This window comes from Sapajus apella, unplaced genomic scaffold (assembly GCF_009761245.1).
Source record: "Sapajus apella isolate SASKATOON/1434 unplaced genomic scaffold, GSC_monkey_1.0 scaffold32, whole genome shotgun sequence".
Taxonomy (NCBI): domain Eukaryota; kingdom Metazoa; phylum Chordata; class Mammalia; order Primates; family Cebidae; genus Sapajus; species Sapajus apella.
This window is the reverse complement of record NW_022436972.1, coordinates 19,545,171-19,567,648: the sequence shown is the minus strand read 5'-3', so window position 1 is coordinate 19,567,648 and position 22,478 is coordinate 19,545,171. Positions and strand designations below refer to the sequence as shown.

General features: G+C 44.5%; 1 protein-coding gene across 7 annotated transcripts in view; it reads left to right on the top strand.

Annotated features, from left to right (window-relative positions):
- The first annotated feature begins 10,660 nt into the window (after positions 1-10,660).
- Positions 10,661-22,478, top strand: part of LRCH1 (leucine rich repeats and calponin homology domain containing 1) — a 210,684-nt gene continuing 198,866 nt past the window's right edge. For 4 of the 7 annotated variants that reach the window (XM_032294688.1, XM_032294691.1, XM_032294687.1 and 1 more), the window contains exon 1: positions 10,662-11,229. In XM_032294688.1, coding sequence (XP_032150579.1) covers positions 10,917-11,229 — 313 coding nt within the window. In that variant the 5' untranslated portion in view covers positions 10,662-10,916. Of the gene's footprint in view, positions 11,230-22,478 lie in introns of all 7 variants that reach the window. The other 3 variants (XM_032294686.1, XM_032294692.1, XM_032294693.1) reach the window with 3 other exon arrangements.

Sequence of the window (22,478 nt, the reverse complement as noted above, 5' to 3'; positions counted from 1 at the left end):
AACTAACCCCAACCCCTACATACGTGGTGGAAGACAATTAACGTCACATAATTCCTTCTGTGCCCAGAGGAAATATCAGAGGTTTAGGAGAAAAAAAAACTTGTTGTAAGTAAAAGATAGAATATATGGCCAGGTGTGGTGGCTCACCTCTGTAATCCCAGCACTTTTGGAGGCCGAGGTATGGATCAAGAGATCAAGGCCGAGGTCAAGAGATTGAGACCATCCTGGTCAACAAGGTGAAACCTCGTCTCTACTAAAATACAAAAATTACTGTGAGTGGTGGTGGGCGCCTGTAATCCCAGCTACTCGGGAGGCTGAGGCAGGAGAATCGTGTGAACCTGGAAGGCAGAGGTTGTGGTGAGCTGAGATTGTGCCACTGCACTGCAGCCTGGCGACAGAGCAAGACTCCATCCCCCTGAAAAAAGTAGAATATTGTCTGAGATAGTCTCATGGAACTATCTACTCCTCCAAGATGTTTTTCAACAGAGAAGATTTGTTCAGAGTCAAAGTTGATTAGATGTTTGACCAGCCTTATAGGTTCAGAGAGTCTCTAATACCTTTGAAATTATATAAAAAGCTGTATGTGTAGAATTTAGTGTTAATTTTTCTGGAGAGAGGCCACATCTCTTGCCAAAAATCCTCCAAGGATTTGTTGCCCCCCCAACCAAATATCTTGTAGCTACTGGTCTAGAGGTTCAAGGAACCCAGCCTTTCTAATTATGGCAGAAAGGATCCTGAAGGGTCATTACACGAAGTAGACCAGCTAACCATGGCTTTGTATTATGCCTGACCTTTGGGTACTCATATTGCCTCTCAGCTTGACCAGGGTACAATGCCTGTCCTGTCCCAGAGACAAGTAGCCAGAACATCTCATGTCCCTTGGACCAGCTCTGGCCACAGTTCTTACCCAGCATCAGCCATGTATGCCAGGACCCTAGACCACAGCCCTTTAATAAGCTACACTCAGGGTGAAAGCAAATGAACCACTGACGGAAGGACACAAGTGGATCCCCAAGCATGGCAGTTAGTGACATAACTGTTGACTTCTGTTACCACTAAGAAGGACAAAGTAAAAACACTGGAGAGGAAATAGGCATCTGAGTTTTAGCCAACATTTTGCACTGGCCAGCTGCATGACATTGGGTAATTCACTTTCATGCATTTATTTCAGTTTCCCCCAGTGTGTAGAATGGGAAAGCTGAGCTAGATTCTTCATGCCTCCCTGGCTGAGGAGCAGACAGGTTGTGTCTAAACTCTGGTGTGTCCCTGTCTGCAGCAAAGTATTTAAAGACAACTGGTATCTTATCAGGAGTCAGTTAATTTTTCTATCTTAAACACCAAGCTATATGTATTAGAGGAGTATTTGATTTTGCAGTCCATAGAAGTATTATAAGCAAATAGGCACATCCAAGAGGAAAAACTTGTGGGTAGCATCAATAATTTAGGGACAGGTTAACATGCTTATGAGGGCTGAAAACTAAAGACCAAATATTTCTGTGTAGTGGGCACCTGCTCTGTGGTTTCTGGTTTGAATTGTTCACATATCTCCCTTCCCACTGCCAACCTCCCATTCTGCTCTTAGCAGATGGGATATATTCAGACTCTTGGCCCCACCAGCATACAGTCTGAATTGTTACTTTGGCATATTAGTGTTCTTACTCAGGTCTCCTGATCTTTTAAATCCAGGATCAGAGGAGGCACTTGAATCCTTCTCATCTCCATTCTCTCCCTGGATGTCTCACCTGTGAGCGTCCAGTCCATCCTCATCCCAGTTTCCTTTCCTGGGTTCTCCAATCTTATCTTCTTCACAGGCCTTTTCTTTCTTTTTCTCCCTTCAAATCTTCTCAAATTTTCCCCATTTAAAAAACTAAACCAGTTTTCTCTGCTTTATTTGCTTTGCAGTCAACTATTAATCTTTTTCTTTCCTCTAGGCATCACATGTTTGGAGAAAGTCACTTACAACTACTCTTTCTACTTTCTTTGCCTTCTCTTTACCCCTGCAGTTTGAATGTTGATAAACTGTCCTGGAAATACTCTCTCAAAGACAGAGGATTTTCTGTGTCCCCCAAATCTCTGTCTCTTGCATTTGCTATTCTTGCATGACAAGGACAGAGCTCTTTCTGTTGCAACTCCAGTACCATACATTGCCTGTGACTTAGAAGCAGTTCAGTGGATCTTTGTTGAATGCTGACTCTGTTGTCTTTTCCTTTCAAAAACTTCTTGTCCACCCATCCTTCTGCATGCCCTGTGCCTCATCCTAGTCCAAGCACCCTTTATCTCACCTCATATCACTGTTAACACTATTCTGGCTTGCTTCTTTACTTCCAATTCATTCTGCAGCGAATCATTTCATTTACATCTTCCTTGGGACTCACCCATGATTTCATTGACTATTGCTGCAAGCTCAATCTTCTCAATTGGTATTTAAAAAATATAATTAATTAACTGCTTTATTATTATGTTGATTAATTACAGACGCACAAGGTAAAACTGAACAAATTCTCCCATCCCATTCTACCAGTTTTCTTTCCCATCAGCTGTCACTAATTGCAGTTTCTTGTCCATCCTTGCACAGACTTTCTGTGCTAGACAATTGCTTCCTGATTGGACTATGGCTCACCATCGTCCGTGGGGCCCCGTCTTAAATCTTAGCCAGTTGGGACAGGGTCTTACCTCCTGCTCATTCTCCCAGAGTGGGCTGTGCTGTACATACTCCCCAGCACTGGTTTATGATTTGCTTCAACTTGCATAGTCTGAGACGACCCTTGCTCTTAGAAGAGTATCTGGGACACCAATGCTTGTGACCAGACCTGCAGGTAAAACCCCATATGGCTGTTATGAGGTATTCCAGCACTGTTCACCCTCACTGGGGTAAACTTCCTTTCTGGCCAGTCCTCTATCCCAACTACACTAATTCTGGCTTTACTCTCTCGGCACAAACCAGAAATTGAAGAAAGTCCTAACTGGTTTTACTTTTGAACTCTGGCGGAGTGTGCTGCCTGTTGACCTGATTTTCCAGGAGGTAGAATGAGATGATGATGTTCCTTTGCTCCTGCAATATTGCTTCATTGTCCAGCCTTATTTTCTATGTTATGTGTAATTTTTTTTTTTTTTGTGTGCCACAAAGAAAAATTAGTACTGGGACAAAGGATCTCTCAGCAAAGTAATTCTTTTTACTTCCTGCAGAAAGGGTACCCTTGTTAGCAATTTTGCCATGAGAGTACAATGAAGAAAAGAAAGCAAACATATTTATCCCTTACGCATTTGGGGTCGTTCCTTACTGCTATGTCTGATCTCCATTGGCTGGAGCCAGACCTCACAATCTAAACTAAAACATGATTGGCTAACAAAACTTTTCTAAACAGGTAAAAGCAATGGAGAACAAAAAGGAAGTCCAAATAAGGAAGAGGCACAGGCTGCAAGCTGGGACATGCCTGTGAGCACATCTGGCACAAGTATCTTGGTTAAAGTACAAGGACATAGAATATACTACATGCCTGTGAGCATGTCTAATGGCTACACAAGATAGGGCTTAGCAAAGAGCTGCTAGCAAAAAGCAAGAAGGCTTTGAAGAAAGTGTTTAAGACAAACTATTATTTCTAACACTTGTGAATTTTTCTTAAACAAGAAAGGAAACATTGAAGAGGGACTTTTCTACTTCCCACATCTACATCCAGGTAGGACCTCCCTTTAAATGTTGCACTCGCAGTATTTGAGAAATAACTTGGGGCTTTAGACAGCTAATGTTTAAACCCTCTGTATGTGAACAGTGGTAGCATCTGGGTATTGGAAGCTTAATGCTATTGTAGCCAAAGGGCATTTTCTGCTAAATCTGGCTTGAACAACCACTCTGGGAGCCTCTGACTAGACCCTAATGACAGCCTTAGGTTCGGAAAATATCCCTGTAATGATATCAAGAGCCTTAAAAATGGTCTCTGGGGAACATGTAAATTACTGCTTTAGTTAGATGCAAAGTACCTCAAGTACAAATAGGAAGACTTTTTGTCCTTTTAAAGTCCACCTAATGAACAACAGGCCTGAAGACGTACTTAAAATATTGATTTGGAGGTACATTTTGATCAGTTAAACTGTGATATAATCTGCCATCTAACGATGACACATCCATGAGACAGGTTCCCCCAGTCCAGCGTTTCTCAAAGTGTGAGCCATGGATAACAGTCTTGCAAGATGAGATTTATTGGTTAAATATGTGGGAGAAAACTGCATGTGAACCATCTTTCCTTATTCTATGTTCACAATGTACATTAGATATCAAGAATTCAGAGAAGTCTGATAGTAAAATAACTTCTAAACTTTTAAATTAATCTTTTGTCTCCCAGACTTATTTGGCAAAAAATTCTTTTATGCGTAGTGCCTGTTAGCAGCCTAAAGAACTGAGGTTCAGAGGCACACACACTGGATAATGCTGCTTCAGTTTATTCATGCAGGTTAAATGATTTATGGTCATGTGACACATAATGACATTTTGGTCAGTGACAGACTATATGGAGTGATAGTCCCATAAGATTATAACACCAAATTTTTCTGTGCTTTCTCTCTCTCTCTCTTTCTCTCCTTTGAGATGGGAGTGTCGCACTGTCACCCAGGCTGGAGTGCAGTGGTCTGATCTCAGCTCGTTGCAACCTCCGCCTCCCAGGTTCAAGCAATTCTCCTGCCTCAGCCTCCCAAGTAGCTGGGATTGCAGGCATGTGCCACCATGCCTGACTAATGTTTTTTTGTTTGTTTTTGGTGGTTTCTTTTTTGCATTTTTAATAGAGATGGGGTTTCGCCATGTTGGCCAGGCTGGTCTCAAACTCCTGACCTTGTGATCTGCCCGCCTAGGCCTTCCAAGGTATTCAGATTACAGATGTGAGACACTGTACCAAGCCCTGCTTTTTCTATATTTAGATATGTTTAGATACACAAATGCATACTTACCACTGTGGCGCAATTGCCTACAGTATTCAGTACGGTAACATACTGTGCAGGCTAGCTACAATAGGCTATACCATATGCAGCCCAGGTGTGTCACAGGATATACCGTTTAGGTGCCTGTAAGTATACACTATGATGTTCACACAACAAGGAAGTCATCTGAAAATGTAATTGTCAGAATAGGAGGCATGACTATATTAATAAACAAGTAACTGATTCCTCTAAATAATTCACGTATTCATCATATTACAAGCCAATAACACAATATGCCTATGTTATACACCAATAACATAATATAATGAACTGGTGAAACATTTAGGTGAACCAGTCACAGTAAAGCTATTTTCTAATATTATCTGTCATCTAACATTTACATTCACATTTTTTAAAAGCTGGGTATTTAAAAATAGATTTCTTTATAAGTTAAAGTCTTGTTAGCTGATTCCTTTTGGGCCTTGTTTTCCAGTGAATTCACCTGGAAGCCTCTTAAACCTCTGACAGGAAACAGAGGGTCTGCTGCTACTCACTGACGTTTTTTCCTTACAACTTATTGAAGGAGATCTCAACCTTCTTAAGCCAAAGTATTCTTTTATTATTGTTATTTTTATTTCAATAGGTTTCTGGGGAACAGGTTGTGTTTGGGTACCTGAATCAGTTCTTTAGTGGTGATCTCTGAGATTCTGGTGCACCTATCACCCAAGCAGTGGACACTACATAATGTGTAGTCCTTGATCTCTTGCCAACTTCCCACCCTTCCCCCCAAGTCCCAAAGTCCATGGTATCATTCTTTTTTTTTTTCTTTTTTTAGATGCAGTTTCACTCTGTCACCCAGGCAGGAGTGCAGTGGCATGATCTCAGCTCACTGCAACCTTCGTCTCCCCAGTTCAAGCAATTCTTGTGCCTCGCCCTCCGCAGAAGCTGGAACTACAGGCACCCGCTGTCACCCGGGCTAATTTTTGTATTTTTAGTAGAGAAAGAGTCTCACCATATTGGCCAGCCTGGTTTCGAACTCCTGACCTCAGATGATCTGCCCACTTCTGCCTCCCAAAGTGCTGGGATTACAAGCGTGAGCCACCATGCCTAGCCAATGTATCAGTCTCGTACCTTTTCATCCTCATAGCTTAGCTCCCACTTATAAATGAGAACATAGGAAGTTTGGTTTTCCATTCCTGAGTTACCAAAATATTCCTTTCACTACAATCAGGTTCCAATCCACAGTGATTCAAACCAAATTTTCCTCATAGGTTTTTTCAAAATCCTATTATCACTCATAAGTTGTAGGTGAGAATGTCATGGTTATATTCTCTCATATATAATTTCTTAAAAAGCATTGATTTAAAAACAATAAACATCACACATGATAAAAATTGGTATTTTATCATAAGATCATGTATACATATTTATGAAGACAGAACAAGGACTAAAGTATAGATTATTCATTTATCACAGACTGTTCCTCTATTGTCATTCAGAGAAGGTCAAGAAGCCAGCTGCTCTGAGAATCCTATCTTGAGGCACAGATGCTGTAGTTTCTTTATTCTGCAGGAACTGCTGTAGAAAGGAGTACTTAAATAAAGTATCCCTGGTCTAGGAGCCAGAACTCCACTTTAGTCTGGGAGAGAACAGGAGAAAAAGGTTGCCAGAGACTAGTAGCTTCTTTGCTCTAAGAGAAGGAAGCATGAGCCTCTATGTGAAGTTGAGAATTTTTGTTGGGGAGTTTGCGGAACAGAGTGTAAAAAAAAACCTGAATCTGGACAATAGTCAGCTATGAAGTATTTAAAAATGCAAAGGAGCTGGGCACAGTGGTTCACGCCTGTAACCACAGCACTATGGGAGGCCCAGGCAGGTGGATCGCCTGGGGTCAGGAGTTTGAGATTGGCCTGGCCAATATGGCGAAACCCCGTCTCTACTAAAATACAAAAATTAGCAGAGTGTGGTAGTGTGCGCCTGTCGTTTCAGCTACTTGGGAGGCTAAGACAGGCGAATTGCTAGAACCTGGGAGGCGGAGGTTGCAGTGAGCCAAGATAGCACTATTGCACTCCGGCCAAGGCAACAGAGCAAGACTCCATCTCATAAATTAATAAATAAAAAATGTAAAGGAGCCAGGCACAATGGCTCATGTGTGTAATCCCAGCACTTTGGGAGGCGGAGGCAGGCAGATCACCTGAGGTCAGGAGTTTGAAACCAGCCTGCTTAACATGGTGAAACCCTGTCTCTACTAAAAATACAAAAACAATTTAGCCAGGTGTGGTGCAGAGCATCTGTAGTCCCAACTACTCGGGAGGCTGAAGCAGGAGAATCCCTTGAACACAGGAGGCAGAGGTTACAGTGAGACTCCATCTCAAAAGAAAAAAAAAGTAAAGGCAGACATCTTCTTTTCAGACTTATAGTCAGTTCTAGAATGAGAATACCTAGACAGAAACTGAGGCAGGAATGAAGACCCAAACAAACCAGCACTCTCCCAAAGATATGTAAGCATGACATTAAATTATAGCTGGTGTGAGCACAGCTTGAGAAAATACTCAAAGGCAGGTGACTGGACTTATGTATAAATAACTCCCTTTTAAGAAAACCAAGGCCCTCGGCAAGTACAGTAGTTCCCAGGGTTTTTGATTTCACAGATAAATAACATGAAAATAATTGGTAATTGACTTTAACAACCTACTTTTGTTACTTTTTGAAAAAGGATACTTAAAAAGCACTACAATTTATTGTTACCATTGTTTTGGGTTTTTTTTTTTTTTCCACCAGAAAAAAAAATTGTAAAGGCACAGCCTCACAATTACATACAATTATTGAAATTGAACACATTCGGGTTTATGAAAAACTTAGGACATTGTCCTATTTTTTTCTCTTTTTGTCAGGGTCATTGTTTCATCAACTAGCTGATTCACATAGAAAAATCCTGAAACATATTATTTATCTTCAGAGAAATTCATGTTGATGTTATTGGTTATATCAAATAGCTCATCCAGACAACATTATTTGTTGAATCTTACAGGCAGTGGATTTTTTAAAAAGGGGCCTGACTCCTGCCCTTAATAGGAAAAGGATACTGTTTTCAGAATAAGTAAACAGGATATAAAACTAAAGAGAGATGTCCATCTTCTTGAAGAAATTGTGAAGAAGCAAGAGAGCAAGGGGAAATGGCTTGTCAAGTTTCTTGAATATTTAGAAATAAGATCAGTTTCAAGGGTCAAGTACTCTCTTCCATTTTAAGAAAAAACTCCTTCATTCAGGGAAATCATCTGACACTTTAAAAATGTATCAACAAGTACTCCATAAATTTATACAAACAAAAAAGGACATATCAATAAGCGGCAAACCTGTTAAACATATGGTTTATTATGCAATACTTGATTACTAATATTCATTGTGCACTCACTATATACAAAATACTCCCCTCAATCCTGGGATATGGGGAGAGAATTTCAAAGATGAATAGGTCCCTATTTCACGGAATTTACAGTTTAGTAAACTGTAGAAGGGTAAACAAACCACAATGACTAGGTCAATCTAACAGAGGGACTGATCATTTGTTAAAAAGCAAATCGTGGGCCGGGCGCGGTGGCTCAAGCCTGTAATCCCAGCACTTTGGGAGGCCGAGGCGGGTGGATCACGAGGTCAAGAGATCGAGACCATCCTGGTCAACATGGTGAAACCCCGTCTCTACTAAAAATACAAAAAATTAGCTGGGCATGGTGGTGCGTGCCTGTAATCCCAGCTACTCAGGAGGCTGAGGCAGGAGAATTGCCTGAACCCAGGAGGCGGAGGTTGCGGGATGCCGACCAGGCCGCAATGCAACCCCGCCTGGGGAAAATAAGAGGAAACCCCGTCTCAAAAAAAAAAAAAAAAAGCAAATCGTGAACTCACATTCAATCCATTATTTTCTTTAAAGAAGAATTAGTGGTATTTTTTAAAAAAATTATGCTTCCTATGATGCATCACAACGACCCTTAGTCTGAACTAATTTGCAGTCAGCCAGAAGATATCCCGAGTCATGCCCTGCATTCTGATCACAAGCACTACCACCTGGTTTCAGCTGAAGATTTTTTAAATTGGATTTTTTTCTGTGTTTCTGTTTTTCTCTGTTCCTCTCCCTCGAGGAAAGTAGAAGGTAGGTTCCTTTTTTTGTGATGGAAGTATACTTTCATTTATTATTATTGTTGTTAGGGATTTTGAAGCCTGGCTTTTAAAAGCCTGGGAGGTTGCGGCGAAAGGCACGTGAGAGAGAAGGTTTGCGGGAGGTTACCAGCAGGTGGCGCGTGTCTCCTCCGAGCAGATTAGAGTGCTTTGCTCTGGGCCAAGAATCCCGTAGGAATTAAGGGCGACTATGTGTGCAGTCAATGCAAGTGACACAGATCATGCCACTCTTAAGTGCCGAGTCCATGAACTCACCAGTTCCAGCCTGTTGCCTAGGCCATCACACTTCTGCATTACCACTTAAAGGACCGGCTCCTCTACTCCAAGGGTTGCACTGCTTTCGTGCTTGAGTCCCGCAAACTCATTTTCCCCAAGCCAAGTCGCTCATAGGGGACAGTCAAGCTTTACGAAGAGAGCAAAAATAAAGGCCCTGGAGAGTTGGACACGAACCTTTAACTTCAGGAAAGAAGTGGTACTTTATTAACCTTCCAGCTGGTCTTGCCCTTAGGGTGTCAGATGTTCTCTGTCGCCCCTGGCGTGCCAGCATTGGCCTGGGTGCCGCTGGGTGGCTGATGGCAGAATGTGAATTCGCTTGCAAGCGGATATGATAGTTTCCATTCCCCACAGGGGCAAGAAGAAGGGCACAAACACACTTTGATGGTTCTTTCAGCTCAGACTCGACTAGCCGATTTGCTGGTTGGGGTCACTGGCTTTCTAACCTCTCCTGGCACCGCCCAATTCGGGGGCACAGCCACTCATTTTCTCCTATGACAATGTCTTCCGTCTCCCATAAAAACTGCCCTCATTTTGAGTTTTTCCTCCCTATGTCTGTAGCTTTCTTCTGCCGCCCAGCACTCTGCCCCACGCGTATTCGTCCCTTGGCGCTGGCGTCTGGCCCGAGGGTACACTGTCAAGGAGGTCAGCCCTAGATTCTGAGGGTCACTAGTTCGAATCTAGCGCCCCTCTAACTGCAGGGGTGAACTTAGATACGTTTCTTAACTTCCTCTGTAGACTGAGGGAGACAATTTTTGCACTCCTGGGGTCCCTGGATTAATAAGATAATTTACGTAGACTACCTAAACCAGCACCTGGTTCATTGTAAGCGTCCAAATGCCAGGGGGCATCTGCTGGGTGACCCCATAGTGAAAACTGCCTCTTGGGGATCTCTGGGTTGAACAGCCAGAATAACTCGCAGAACTGAGAGAGCCCTCTCCTTCCCCAGACCTCAATGTACTTCAAATCCCATTCATTGCCTCCCGCCGTTGTATCCGTGTTCTCAGCCCCCCACCCCCGCAACCTCCTGCCCCTAAAGCCTCCTGGGCGGCAAAAGGACGTCCCGAGAGAGGTTGGGCGCCTATCTGAGTTGCCCCCAGCAGGCGTCCAGCCCCGCCGTGTGCCCCGATTGCGGGGCGGATCGCGGCAGGGCGGCGGGGGCCGGCGGAATAGGCGCGGAGGAAGGCTCGGGCGGGATAGACTGCGCGGGGGAAGGAGGAGGAGAGAGCAGACGGCGGAGGAGGGCAGAGCCGCCGGGAGGAGGGCGCAGGGGCGGGAGGAGACACATGCGCGCAACCGCCGCCGCCGCCGCCGCCGCCGCCGCCGCCGCCGCCGCCGCAGTCCTTAGCTTCCCGGGGACAGGAAACCTTCAAGACCGAGCTGCCACGGCCGCCTCCCTGCCCGCCCCCCGTTCTACGCGCCTGCCCACACCCTCCTCCTCTCCTTCCAGCGCCTTTCGGTGAAGCACTGCGGCACTCAGCCCGAGCTGCCGTTTTCCCCTCGCGGGGAACGCTGTGACCCCCCCCGCAGGAGCGGCGGGGCGGGGTGGGGGGGCCCGGGAGAAGATGGCGACGCCGGGAAGCGAACCCCAACCTTTCATCCCGGCTCTCTCGGTAGCTACTCTGCACCCACTTCATCATCCCCACCACCCCCACCCCCACCACCAGCACCAGCACCACGGAGGAAGCGGCGCCAGCGGCGGGGCGGGTGCTGGCGGCGGCGGCAGCGGGAGCTTCAACCTGCCCTTGAACCGGGGTCTGGAGCGCGCGCTTGAGGAGGCGGCCAACTCCGGGGGGCTGAACCTGAGCGCCAGGAAATTGAAGGAATTTCCCCGGACCGCAGCCCCCGGGCACGACCTCTCGGACACGGTGCAAGCAGGTGAGAGGGCCGAGGGGCGGGCAGGGGTGTGGGTGGCTGTCTGGATGTCTGTCGTGCGTTCCCTAATGCGGTCACCAGTCGGAGATCTGGTCTTGCTGGGAGGGCGGGGGGGCGGGGGCGGTCCATCGGCCGGTCGTCTCCCGAAGAAGGGACTCGGGTGGGCACGGAAGAAGCGGGCCCTGGAGAGGGCACGGGGGCCCCGCCTCGCTCGGCGGTGCAGTGCCTGGAGGGTAGGGGTGCGCCGGGCCTCTGCGCCGGTGAGCGCGGGGGCTCGGGCTCCCCACCCAGTGGCTGCTGCGCTGGGGAAATACCAGCGGGGCTCGGACCTGCAGGCGCGCCGCGTGCGCGCCGTGGAAGTGGGAGGTTTCAGGCGGCCGCGTCGGCTTCCTGGGCCCCGCGAAGGGGCTGGGAACTCGAGCGCGGACAGCGGCGTCTGCGCCTCCAACCAGTTCGAGCTGTCTTTGCATCGAGGCGTCGCCCGTCCTGGTGGGGAAACCCAGACAAAGGTGGCACGCCCTCGGCCGAGCCAGGGGCATCGGCGCAGTGCCGCGAGCCCCCTCCGCGACGTCGCCGAGCGATCGGGCAATTCGGTGCCGCCCGCGAGGTGCCCAGGCTTCCTCTTCCTGCGCCTGTGCGGGAAAAGAGCCGCCGGGCTTGTAGTGAGTCCGAATCGGCTGCCGCTTCGGAAGCGATCGCCTCCCTTCCTTGCGTGCCTTTTGCTCACCGCCCACACAGTTCGGGTCCTACCACCGAGGCCAGCTGGTTCTCAGTTACCCAACCTTTGCGGGGGCCCAGGGAAAGGACTGCATGGCATATTAAAAGCAAAGTAATTAACGTGAGCCTGTTTTCCTGTGTGAGCCCGGCAAGTTGTAACTCGCGCCAAGAAGCAGCATAAGTTTTTCAAGTTACGTCATGTGTTACATACTTCTAAAACGTCTGCTTTCTTTTTGGTAGTTGGAGTTCCAGGAGCAGGATCTATAAACAGGAAGGAGGGTGGTGGAATGGGTTTGGGACCTTAGGGTCTGTACAGTACTGACTTGGTTTCTGACCCTCCGGTTCAGCTCCCTGGGGGAGGGTTTGTGTCATAGCAAGCGCCCAACTTTTCCCTGGGCAGTGGGTGCTCCTTTTGGAGTCGCTGCCCAGACCTCTTGGCTGTCATCGCCTCATGGACCCAGGGTTAGACCTCCTGGGTCTTGGATGGGTTGTCCCTCAGCAAAGGAGCACCCAGTGTAATCTTGCAGTGGGCAAGGGAGCAGGCAGTGGGCTTTTGGAGGCTAGGTTTTCCAGTGTCTTTTCCTCCCTTTATTTCAATAAACATTTATCTAGATCCTTAATGAATATTTAGATAGAATTCTGAGTTCACTGGAGGCAAAGATGGCTCTCCAGGGTCATTAAACTTTATAATTTGGATTTAGGGATAATCAGGAACGGGCAAAAAAGAGGGAATTTCCAAAGTTGAGCTGTCAACAGCTGGGGAGTCTCTTTCAGTAAGACCTCTTACTTACAACTTCTTAAGTGGAAGTTATTCCAAGAATTGCCTGAACCATTAACTTAAAAAAATATATTAAATTTTACTTCCCTTCTGCCATAGAATGTAGCATGAGCTAACTGTGCAATGGTTGGATATAGCTGCAGAAAACAGAGCTGGCATGACCAATAATAATATGTTTGTGCAGTTTCGTAAGGGGCCTCATAGTTCTACTTCAGTTATGCTAAGGATTATTTACAAAGTTAGGTGAACTTGATGTGTCTGCTGTGTTGGCATTTCTTTGAGACCAGTGCTTTTGAAAGCAAGCACCACATCTTTTAGCTAACACCTCGCCATGTGAAGTGGATGCTGAGAAGTGTTCTCTTTCTCCCTTTGGCTTGTTTATGGCAAGCTTAAGTTGTGAGTTTTGCAGGTTTTTAATTATGAGCTCACTTGCCCATGCTTTATGCTCAGGAGAATCTAACTGGTTAAAATTCAGAGGCTTTATGTCAATTCCTCATCCAAAAATACAATATTATTTGGGGGAAGAGGAGTGGAGGGATATAACCTATGTTTGTAGAAACTGAAGCCAACCCCATCAGAAAAGTATTCATTGTAGCTAGTTACTTTACATGAAATTAGAATACCCAAATGTGTTAAATATTTGCTTCTGCAAAATGTCATTGCCTCAGGGCAAAAGCTAGGTGTAAACCACATGTATTCTTTGTTCTAAAGATATATTTAACTGAGCATGGTTTCACATTTGAAAGACCAAAAAGCAAAATAAAGAGTTAAAGTTACCTCCAGTGTGCACAGCGTTGATACACCCTACATGTCAGAGTTCTAGTAGAGTTGAAAGTTTTAGTAGTAACATATATAATAAAGATAGTGGTTTCTCCTTGACTCATATTTAGTTTAAGAATGTCTCTTAAAATCAGAATGGCATAGGAAGATCCTTAAAGGCCTAAGGGGCAAAGTGCATTTTTTTTTTTTTTTTCCCATACATTTTCTAAGACAGGCAGTGGTAGAGCAAGCTTTTTCTCACTGTTTTGTTATATAACACAGGCCATTTGGTTTACGCCTTGTAAAAAACCAGGCTTCTGGCAGCCACCTGTGCAGAACTGCACTCCTGGGCAATGTAGCCTGTCCGAACAGAGTTGAAAACCAAGATGTAAACAAATAAACATAGAATAGACGTCTAAGCTGTCACTCAAGTGCGTATACTTTATTGATAGGAAAAAATTCAGGCTCTCATTTTGAGTCTAGTAATTTACTTATATTTGAATCAAAATAAGATTTGTTGTCAGAGTCTAGTCTTTTAACAGATGAAACGGGGAAAGAAAGACTGATCCACGCAGGCTTAGTGACACAGATGTCCCTGACCAAGAGGGGCAGAACAGAAGAGCCACCCTCAGTACTGGATGTGCTTCAGTATGCATTATCTGCATGATCTCACTCAGTCCCCACTGGAAGCCCAGTCATACCCTCATTCACACATGGGAAGATTGAGACAGAGACAAGTCAGGCAATGTGCTGAAGATTATACCTCTACCGAGATGGCCAACCAGTGATTGGAACTCTGACAGCCTCACATTAATTCATGTTCTTGACCATATTCTCATCAAGCAGAGGGAAGGAGTTGAGAGGTAGAATCTGGAAGGCTTTCTGGAAATTCATTCAACCAGCATTGATTCCACCAGAATGTGCTGAGCCCCACTAGGTGCTGGCCACTGATCTAGGCACTGGGGACACAGTGGTGACCAAAAGAGAATCCCCGTATCCCTTCTTACGGAGTTCATTCTAGTTGGAGAATGGCGAAATACATGAAGAAATCGATTTAGCAGGATAAGCAGGATGAATTTTAGGATATAATGTCTTTGTTTTATAAATACACAGACTGCTTTGTATTGACTTGAGGTGGCTTGTGGCAACAGCATAAATGATGACTAGTAATATATATAATCTGAAGCATAAATTTGGGCCAAAGAGAAAGAAGTACACATATTTGCCTATGAGTAAAGCAAACGTTTTTGGTGCTGATTTATTAAATAGTGTCATTTTGGATGAAAAAGTTCAAAGAGGTATTTCTACCATTAGAAGTGAATTGAAAAGAGGAGAAAGAAAAGAAAGTGTCTGCCTCAGGCTGATTGCAGGAGGTTCTAGGAAATAAAAACAGAAGCCCTTAGACTTGACAGGCAGAACACTTGTTGAAAGTTAGTCTTGTTAAGGAGAGGGTGGAATGTTTCATTGTCAGTATCTTTTTGAGTTGGCTCTAAGCAGGAAAGACTGGGCCAGGTGCTGTGGCTCACACCTGTAATCCCAGCACATTGGGAGGCATAGATGGAAGGACCACTTGACCCTGGGAATTTGAGACCAGACCCTGTCTCTACAAAAAATTAAAAATTAGGCTGGGCGCAATGGCTCACACCTGTAATCCCAGCACTTTGGGAGACTGAGGGGGTGGATCACTTGAGGTCAGGAGTTTGAGACCAGCCTGACCAACATGGTGAAAGCCTGTCTCTACTAAAAATCCAAAAATTAGCCGGGCGTGGTGGCGGGCACCTGTAGTCCCAGCTATTCAGGAGGCTGAGGCAAGAGAATCACTTGAATCCGGGAGGCCGAGGTTACAGTGAGCTGAGGTCGCACCACTGCACACCAGCCTGGGTGACAGAGGGAGACTCCATCTCAAATAAATAAAAAATTAGCCGAGTGTTGGGGTGCATGCCTATGGTTCCAGCTATATGGAAGGCTGAGGTGGGAAGCCTGTAGGTTGAGGCTACAGTGAGAGCCATGACTGCGCCACTGCACTCCAGCCTGAGTGACAAAGTGAGACCCTGTCTTAAAACAACAACAACAAAAAGACTATATGGGAAACGAAGAGGTTACCCAGGGAAGAACATAGAAGTGCACCATTAAAAATACCCATTTATGCGTGAGGGCAGAGTTCTGTAGGAGATGCCAAGTATAAGACAAGACGTCCAGGAAGCTGCTGAGGCCCAAGGCAGGTAGCAGTGATGGACACTGTGTGTAGAATTCAGAGGAAAAGGTCGTATTTATGAGGCTGCTTAGGAAAGACTTTGATAGCAAAGGCAGGATTTGGATCAGGTTCTGTGGGATGGCTAGGATTTACATAGAAGTACCTGTGAATATTCTGTGATCGGAAGGATGGTTCCAAGATGTGGAGTAAGAACCTGATAGTTTGCCGGGTGTGGTCACTCATGCCTGTACTCACTCCCAGCACTTTGGGAGGCTAACATGGGTGGATCACCTGAGGCCAGGAGTTCAAGACCAGCTTGGCCAACATAGGGAAGCCCTGTGTCTACAAAAAAAAAAAAAAAAAGTAGTGGGGTGTGGTGGCTTGTACCTATAATCCCAGTTACCCCGGAGGCTGAGGCATGAGAATGGCATGAACCTGGGAGGTGGAGGTTGCGGTGAGCCGGGATCATGCCAAGGCACTCCAGCCTGGGCGACAGAGCGAGACTGTCACAAACAAAAGAAACTGACAGTCTAAGATTCTGCGAATAAAAGAAACAGAGAGGACATTTAAGCCTGTCCTTCTGGTCATATTCTCCTACCTCACAATGGAGTAAAGACTACAGGGCTCTTATGACCCTTTAATTGAGGACTCTGGAAATGGCTGAAGCCTGAGATTGGTGAGCCTGTGGGAATAACACCCTAGCTCTGTGTGAGCAGGCTCTCTCAAATGTCTGTACAGATTCAAAGGATCTTCTCTGAGATTTGTGGGTGGGTTTATCTCCTGAAGACTGACTTCTACCACCCTACTCCCGTCCTGTAGCGATGGAGACCTTAAGATGTTAGCTCTCTTTAGTCACTGGAATTCAGAGAAGACTTGATAAAGTCTAGTCATTTTCAACAACTTACCTTGTTTCATAATCCATTGATACGTTTCACTATAACTAGAATAAAATTTTTGAAATCATGTGTTTCCTTAAAATATATGTTCTTTTATTACAGCTAGTTTTGAATTATCGTTCTGCTATTGAATTAAATTTGGTAGTTTTTTTTAAAGATACGTGTTGCTTTTTGTGGTAGTTACGATCAGATAAATGCCTTTGTTTATTATATGTATTCTAAATACTCCTCCATTCATCAACTACGATTCGTATCGTTTTCTTTCCTATTACTATTATTATTTTTTTCCTATTAAGGTGTAGATAAATTCTAACTTTTGAATAACAGAGACAATATCTCTAGTGGTTCTGAATCACTTCTAACTGTGCTCTTCTATGTGTCTGTGGTATATGGCAAAAACAGTCTCTGCAAACCTACATGATATTCTCATTGTCTGCATTACAGGCTGCTTTCTTGAAAAGGCAAGAACATACTAATCATGCTTCTAGAATAATAGCATACAATTATAGGCCAGGGAACCTCTGGGAATTTTTGATCTGTGCCAGTTTATAAAGGAACAGCCCAAGGTTTGACCTTCATCACTGAAATGACTCTCCTGGAGAGTTTGCCAGTCACTGAAACATCTGATTTGATTTTTGGTGGGTGTTTGATATTAGGTCACAACTTAGCACACCCTGTCATTTAAACATTTTTATTTAAATTATTGACTAAGACTCTTTTGTGTGTATGTTGCTGTAATGAACTGAAATTTCCCATGGCATGGCCTAATAATTCTTTGGAATAAACATTTAAAGGGTAAATACCTTTTGAACTCCATATTTGATGTTGATCAATTCAGAAGTCATATTCCTTTTGGCTATGCTGTCCATCTGGTCTATGTACATAGACTTTTCCTATTATATGATTCAACTTCATTATTGCTGGTTTAAACAAAAGCTATTTCCCTCTTTTGTGTATATGTTTCTGTTCCCATATATAGATGTGTGTGTGTGTGTGTGTGTGTATAAAGTCTATATACATATAAAGTCTCTCTCTCTTTACATATATATATATATATGACTTATTTATAAGCCGGGCAGCATTTACTTACTCTTAACATCTCCCAGTAATTTCCCTTCAGGTGTTGTATTACATGTGCTTTTTTAAAGTCTTGGTAATTCAAATGGTGGAAATGCTGTTAACTCTGTGTAAGGTGGTTATGGGTTTGTCAGTCATGCCATGTAACTTGAATTTCTGTCTGAACCTCAGAAAAACCTGTTTTATGAGGCTACTTTTCAGAATTTCTTGGGCTTTTTGGAAAATTGAACTTCCGTCTTGGCTATTGGCCTGGGCTTAGATTTGGCAATTTCACCAGTTTGTGAACTATTTCAGTGATTGTGTCAGCTGTTGAAATTAAGATAATTTGGTGTTAATTGCAGTGATTATTTCAAGTTGTAAGATTATAATCTATTATAAACATTTTAAGGATGTAAGGCACAAAACCCAACTATTTTTCCATAGTGAATATCTTTTTCAATGCCTCACTCATGGGAAGCCTAATTTCTGTTATTGCTACTTGCTACTGTTCTTTTGTTGCATGAAAGTTTTTTTTTCTTTTTTACATCAGAATTTTGCCATGATATTTCAGATAGTAAGAAAAGAAAAAAAGAGAAGAAAGGTCTGGATTCTAAGTAAGACTTAATTTAGGAAAACTAGGCATGCGAATACAGACTCAAACATGAAATACACCTGTGCTATTCTTCATCCTAATTTAAGAGTTTAGTGCTGTTGCTTCCATATTCTGCAGTAAGAAATAATACATTTGGAAAGAATCTCCTCCCATAAAGTAATTCAAAAATAAAGTGAGATTGTTTACCTGAATAGAAAGTTGATGAACTGTGAGAATTTGGCTTCCCTTGCTCACTCCAGCCACGCAGTAGAAAGGAAATGTCTTCATAGTCAGATTTCTGTTCATTGTTTTTCCTGACTGCATCCTCCTTCAGTGGCCATAAAAGAGGATATAGCTGGGGAAAAAAAATGAGAGAGGAACAATATGTTTGATTTGCATAACAGAAATGCTTCATTTTTTTTGCTTGATAAGAAATTATTGCTTCTGTGTTGATATGATGCTGCTGCCAAGGCAGCTCAACTGACTATACCTGAAATTCTTACGCAATATGTTTAAGTCAGCAGGAGCAGGTTGTTCGATTTTGGGATCTTCCTAGATGTTTGTTTCTCTTTCTTCTGCTGTTTGCTTTTTCCCCTCAGTCCCTCTGTTGGAGGGGGACCTAACACGGGTGTGGGATGAAATGGGGCAGGGGTCCTCTGACTCAGTGTGTCTTGAATTTCCTCTTCACTGTTCTCACCAAATGGGCAGAAAGTGGCCTCCATCTTAGTTTTTCTAATCTTCTGGCTTCTCATGTGGACTTGCTTTTGACAGCTGACGCCTGCAGTGTGGTATGTATAGCTTTGCCACATGATGTAGTCCTGTTATTCTTCCATATTTTTGATGTTTATGCCATACAGCGTGAGGAGTAGCATCAATATTTCTGACCTGGTTCAGTCAGCTTGGCTCTGATTTAACTCACTTTATCTCTGCAGGAAATGGTGGCAATTCAAAGGCAGCACCATCAACACACTGCCTGGCATGCCCTTCCTCTAGATTGCCTTCATTTTGCTTTTCCAAGTCATTTACCTCATGTCCCTTCTCCTCCCCACTCTGTAGGATTCTACTGACCCCACTCTCATTTCATCTGGGCCCCAAGCCTGCTCAAAACAAACAGCCTCCCCCTCAGCCGGTTCCTGCAGATCTCAGCACTGAATCATACAGGACCTTAAGGCATCTTTGCGTTATTTTCTTACGGCATGTTTTGTTTTATTGCCTTCCTCTGATACTTTCTGTGTGTTTAAGCTTTTTGCTTCTTCACTGGCCTGTGAGATTTGGCGAGACAGGACTTTTCCTGATTTTTGTATGTCTTCCATGCCCAGTACAGAAAATGCTAGAAAAACATTGATGGACTGTCCCCTTTCCTCTTTCCTACTGTTGGTCTCTGCATTTTTCATCCATCATCTTGGATCTACCCTGAAGCTATCCCCTGCTTGTGCATAGTTTGCTGATCTTCAGCTCAGATTTTCCCGGTACTGACCTGATTTTTCTCACACAGCATCTTTTTACTTCTCAGCGCCATCCACTGTGTTAGTCTGCTAGGGGCGCCATGACAGATTCTTCAGACTGGGTAGCTTAGACCACAGAAATTGATTTTGCCATAGCTCTGGGGGCTGGAAGTCCAAGATCAAGGGATGAGCAGGTTTGGTTTTCCCGAGGCCTCCCTCTTGGCTTCCAGGTGGAGGTTGTCTTCCTGGGTCTTCACAGGCCATTTATTTTTGTGCACATATCCCTGCTGTCCCTTCCTGAGCCCCAGTTTTCTCACGAGGACATCACTCAGATTGGATTGGGACCTACCCATAGGACCTCATGTAATCTTTATTACTTCTTTAAAGACTTTGTCTCTAAATACAGTCACATTCCGAGGTGCTAGGGGTTAGTGCTTGCATGATTTTAGGGGGTTAAAATTCAGCCCATAACACCACCGACTCACCCCAGCTGTGGCTGGTAGCTACTGTTCCTCCCCCAGCCTGTGTACATTGACCTTGGACTTGTGTGAGGCTGCCCTCAATGCTGCCCTTGCAGGAGGCCCGGGACAGGCCTGTTCCTTAACCATCCTGTACTTGGAGTCTAGCCCTGCACTCGCTAGCTACGCCTGAGCCCGTGGTGAGAGTCCACATAATGCTCCCGAGCCCTCGGATATGCTGTAAAACAGGGAAAGGGCCACATGTACCTTACAAATGGATGACTCTGGCTTGTCTGGGCCCTCCTCTGTCTTTCATAGATTTAGGATCTTTTTGGTGGTTGGTGGGTACCTAGAGTCACACTTTTTCTTAGCTAAGATGGGGTCACTTCTCACCAACACTTGCAAGTGTTTGATAAGCAATGTTACATCTAAAATCAAATGAGTTATAGTGAATTCTGAGGGAGATGGACAGGTGTTTTATAATATCCAATATTGCTTGAAATTAGCCAATGAAACACTAATCAACATCTTTTGAGCACTTATCATGTAAGGAGCATAGCTAAAAATATAAAGACATAGTTCCACCTAGTTTGAGTTGGATGAGGATTAAAGAAGTTATGTATTTGAAGGTCCCTTACACATATAGTACGCTGATTAACAAGTGTTATTTCACGAAAGCCTTTCAGCCCTGAGCCAAATGGCCTTCCTTCTTCTTCTTTTTTTTAAAGTTCAGCTGAGTGATTAAAAATGCTTGAAGACCTGGGTTCCAATTTTGGCTTTGTCGCTTATAAACTGTGTCACTTTGGCCAGACGACTTAAACCCTACCCTCGGTTTCCTCACCTGTCAAATGGGAGTAATAATAGTATGTACCTAGTGGAGTCGTCATGAGGACACTGGTTATAATAACAACAGCTAACATTAGCAAGCAGTTTTTCTGTGTCAGGTATTGCTCCAAGTGCTTTCTATGCAAAGATGTATATTAAATGTATGTAATAGATGTTTTACCTCATTTAATGCTTGCTACATGTTCTGTTTGAACCAGAGTCGGGGCTGGATAACTCAGAGCAATGCCTTTCTATTGCAACCTGAAGAGGGAGTTTAGAAATGTAGAAACCATCCATTCATATCTCTCTCTCATTTAATAGCTGAGGACACCAAGCCCCAGAGAGTATAATCATTTGGCCGAGGTCACGCAGCGTGGCAGTAGGTGCCAGAGCCAGGGTAGAGTCTCACAGCCTCACATCAAAGGGCTGTTTCTGTGGAGCCGGGAGGTGACATTGGGATGAAGGGAAGGCCTTCCCTCCATAAGGTTTTCAGGTCAAACCCACCTAAACCAGCCAGGTTGTGGGCCTCCCACAGAACAAAAAGCGCCGTGAAATCTTTAATAACCGATGGTCTAAAGCTGGGGAGAATAAGAAAAAACTGACGGCAGCTGCAGAGGAGACTTGCTAGTGTAGGATATGACTACATGTGGTTTGGGGGACATGCACGGCCTCTCATCAACTGGATTCCATGTACTAAATGGGCGTGCTGGGCGGACCCCAATCACAAACTGGGGGCCGTCAGCCTTTCCTAGCAAGGCTCTGTTTCGGAACTTGGAATGCATTTTCTTATAAAAACAAGGTAGTAACCTGTGAAACTGCACAGGCCTGTTTAACCCTAGCAGACATGGGCCTTCCTGGTAATGGTGGTCTCTTACTGTTCCCTTACAAAAATGCAATCCCAGTTCTGACATGAAATCTCGAATCTAGAGAACTTGGCATCAGGCTGTAAATGAGGCTTCTGCCTTTTGAAAATAATTCTCTCCCCTCTGGCCATTCCAGCCAGGGGTCGGAGGTTCCCCACACCTCTCCCAGGCCTTTGGTCAGGGAGCTCAGTGTCTGGGGAACAAGGATTGGCATGAGTCAGGGGTCCACTTGGACCTCAGGAAGGCCACTGGGATGGGGAGGAGTGGGCCTGGGAGCCACCCACCTGAGGGAGGTGTGCAGGAATTTAGACACTTCTCTGTTTAATTTTTATATTTCTTCTATATTCCCTCCTGAACTTATTAATTTTGGAATTGGAGACAAGTTAGTGAACTTCTCTGAACATCAGTTTTATACTTTGTTAAAAGGGAAAATGCTCTTTACCCCTTGAGTGGCTGTATTGATTCATGGGGTAGTGGATAGTATGGGAGCAGGGCTCAGGTCTGGCAAAGAGTGAGTGACTAGTAGAAAACCTGTCATTTTCTGTCCTTAATTTCCATGGGGCTATGTGACATAGTCTTCTTCAGTCAAGTAAATAATTGGAAGCTGTCAGCCTGTCATTAGCATAGAGGCTAAAGCACAAACTGGCTGGGTTCTTGTCTCCACTCTGC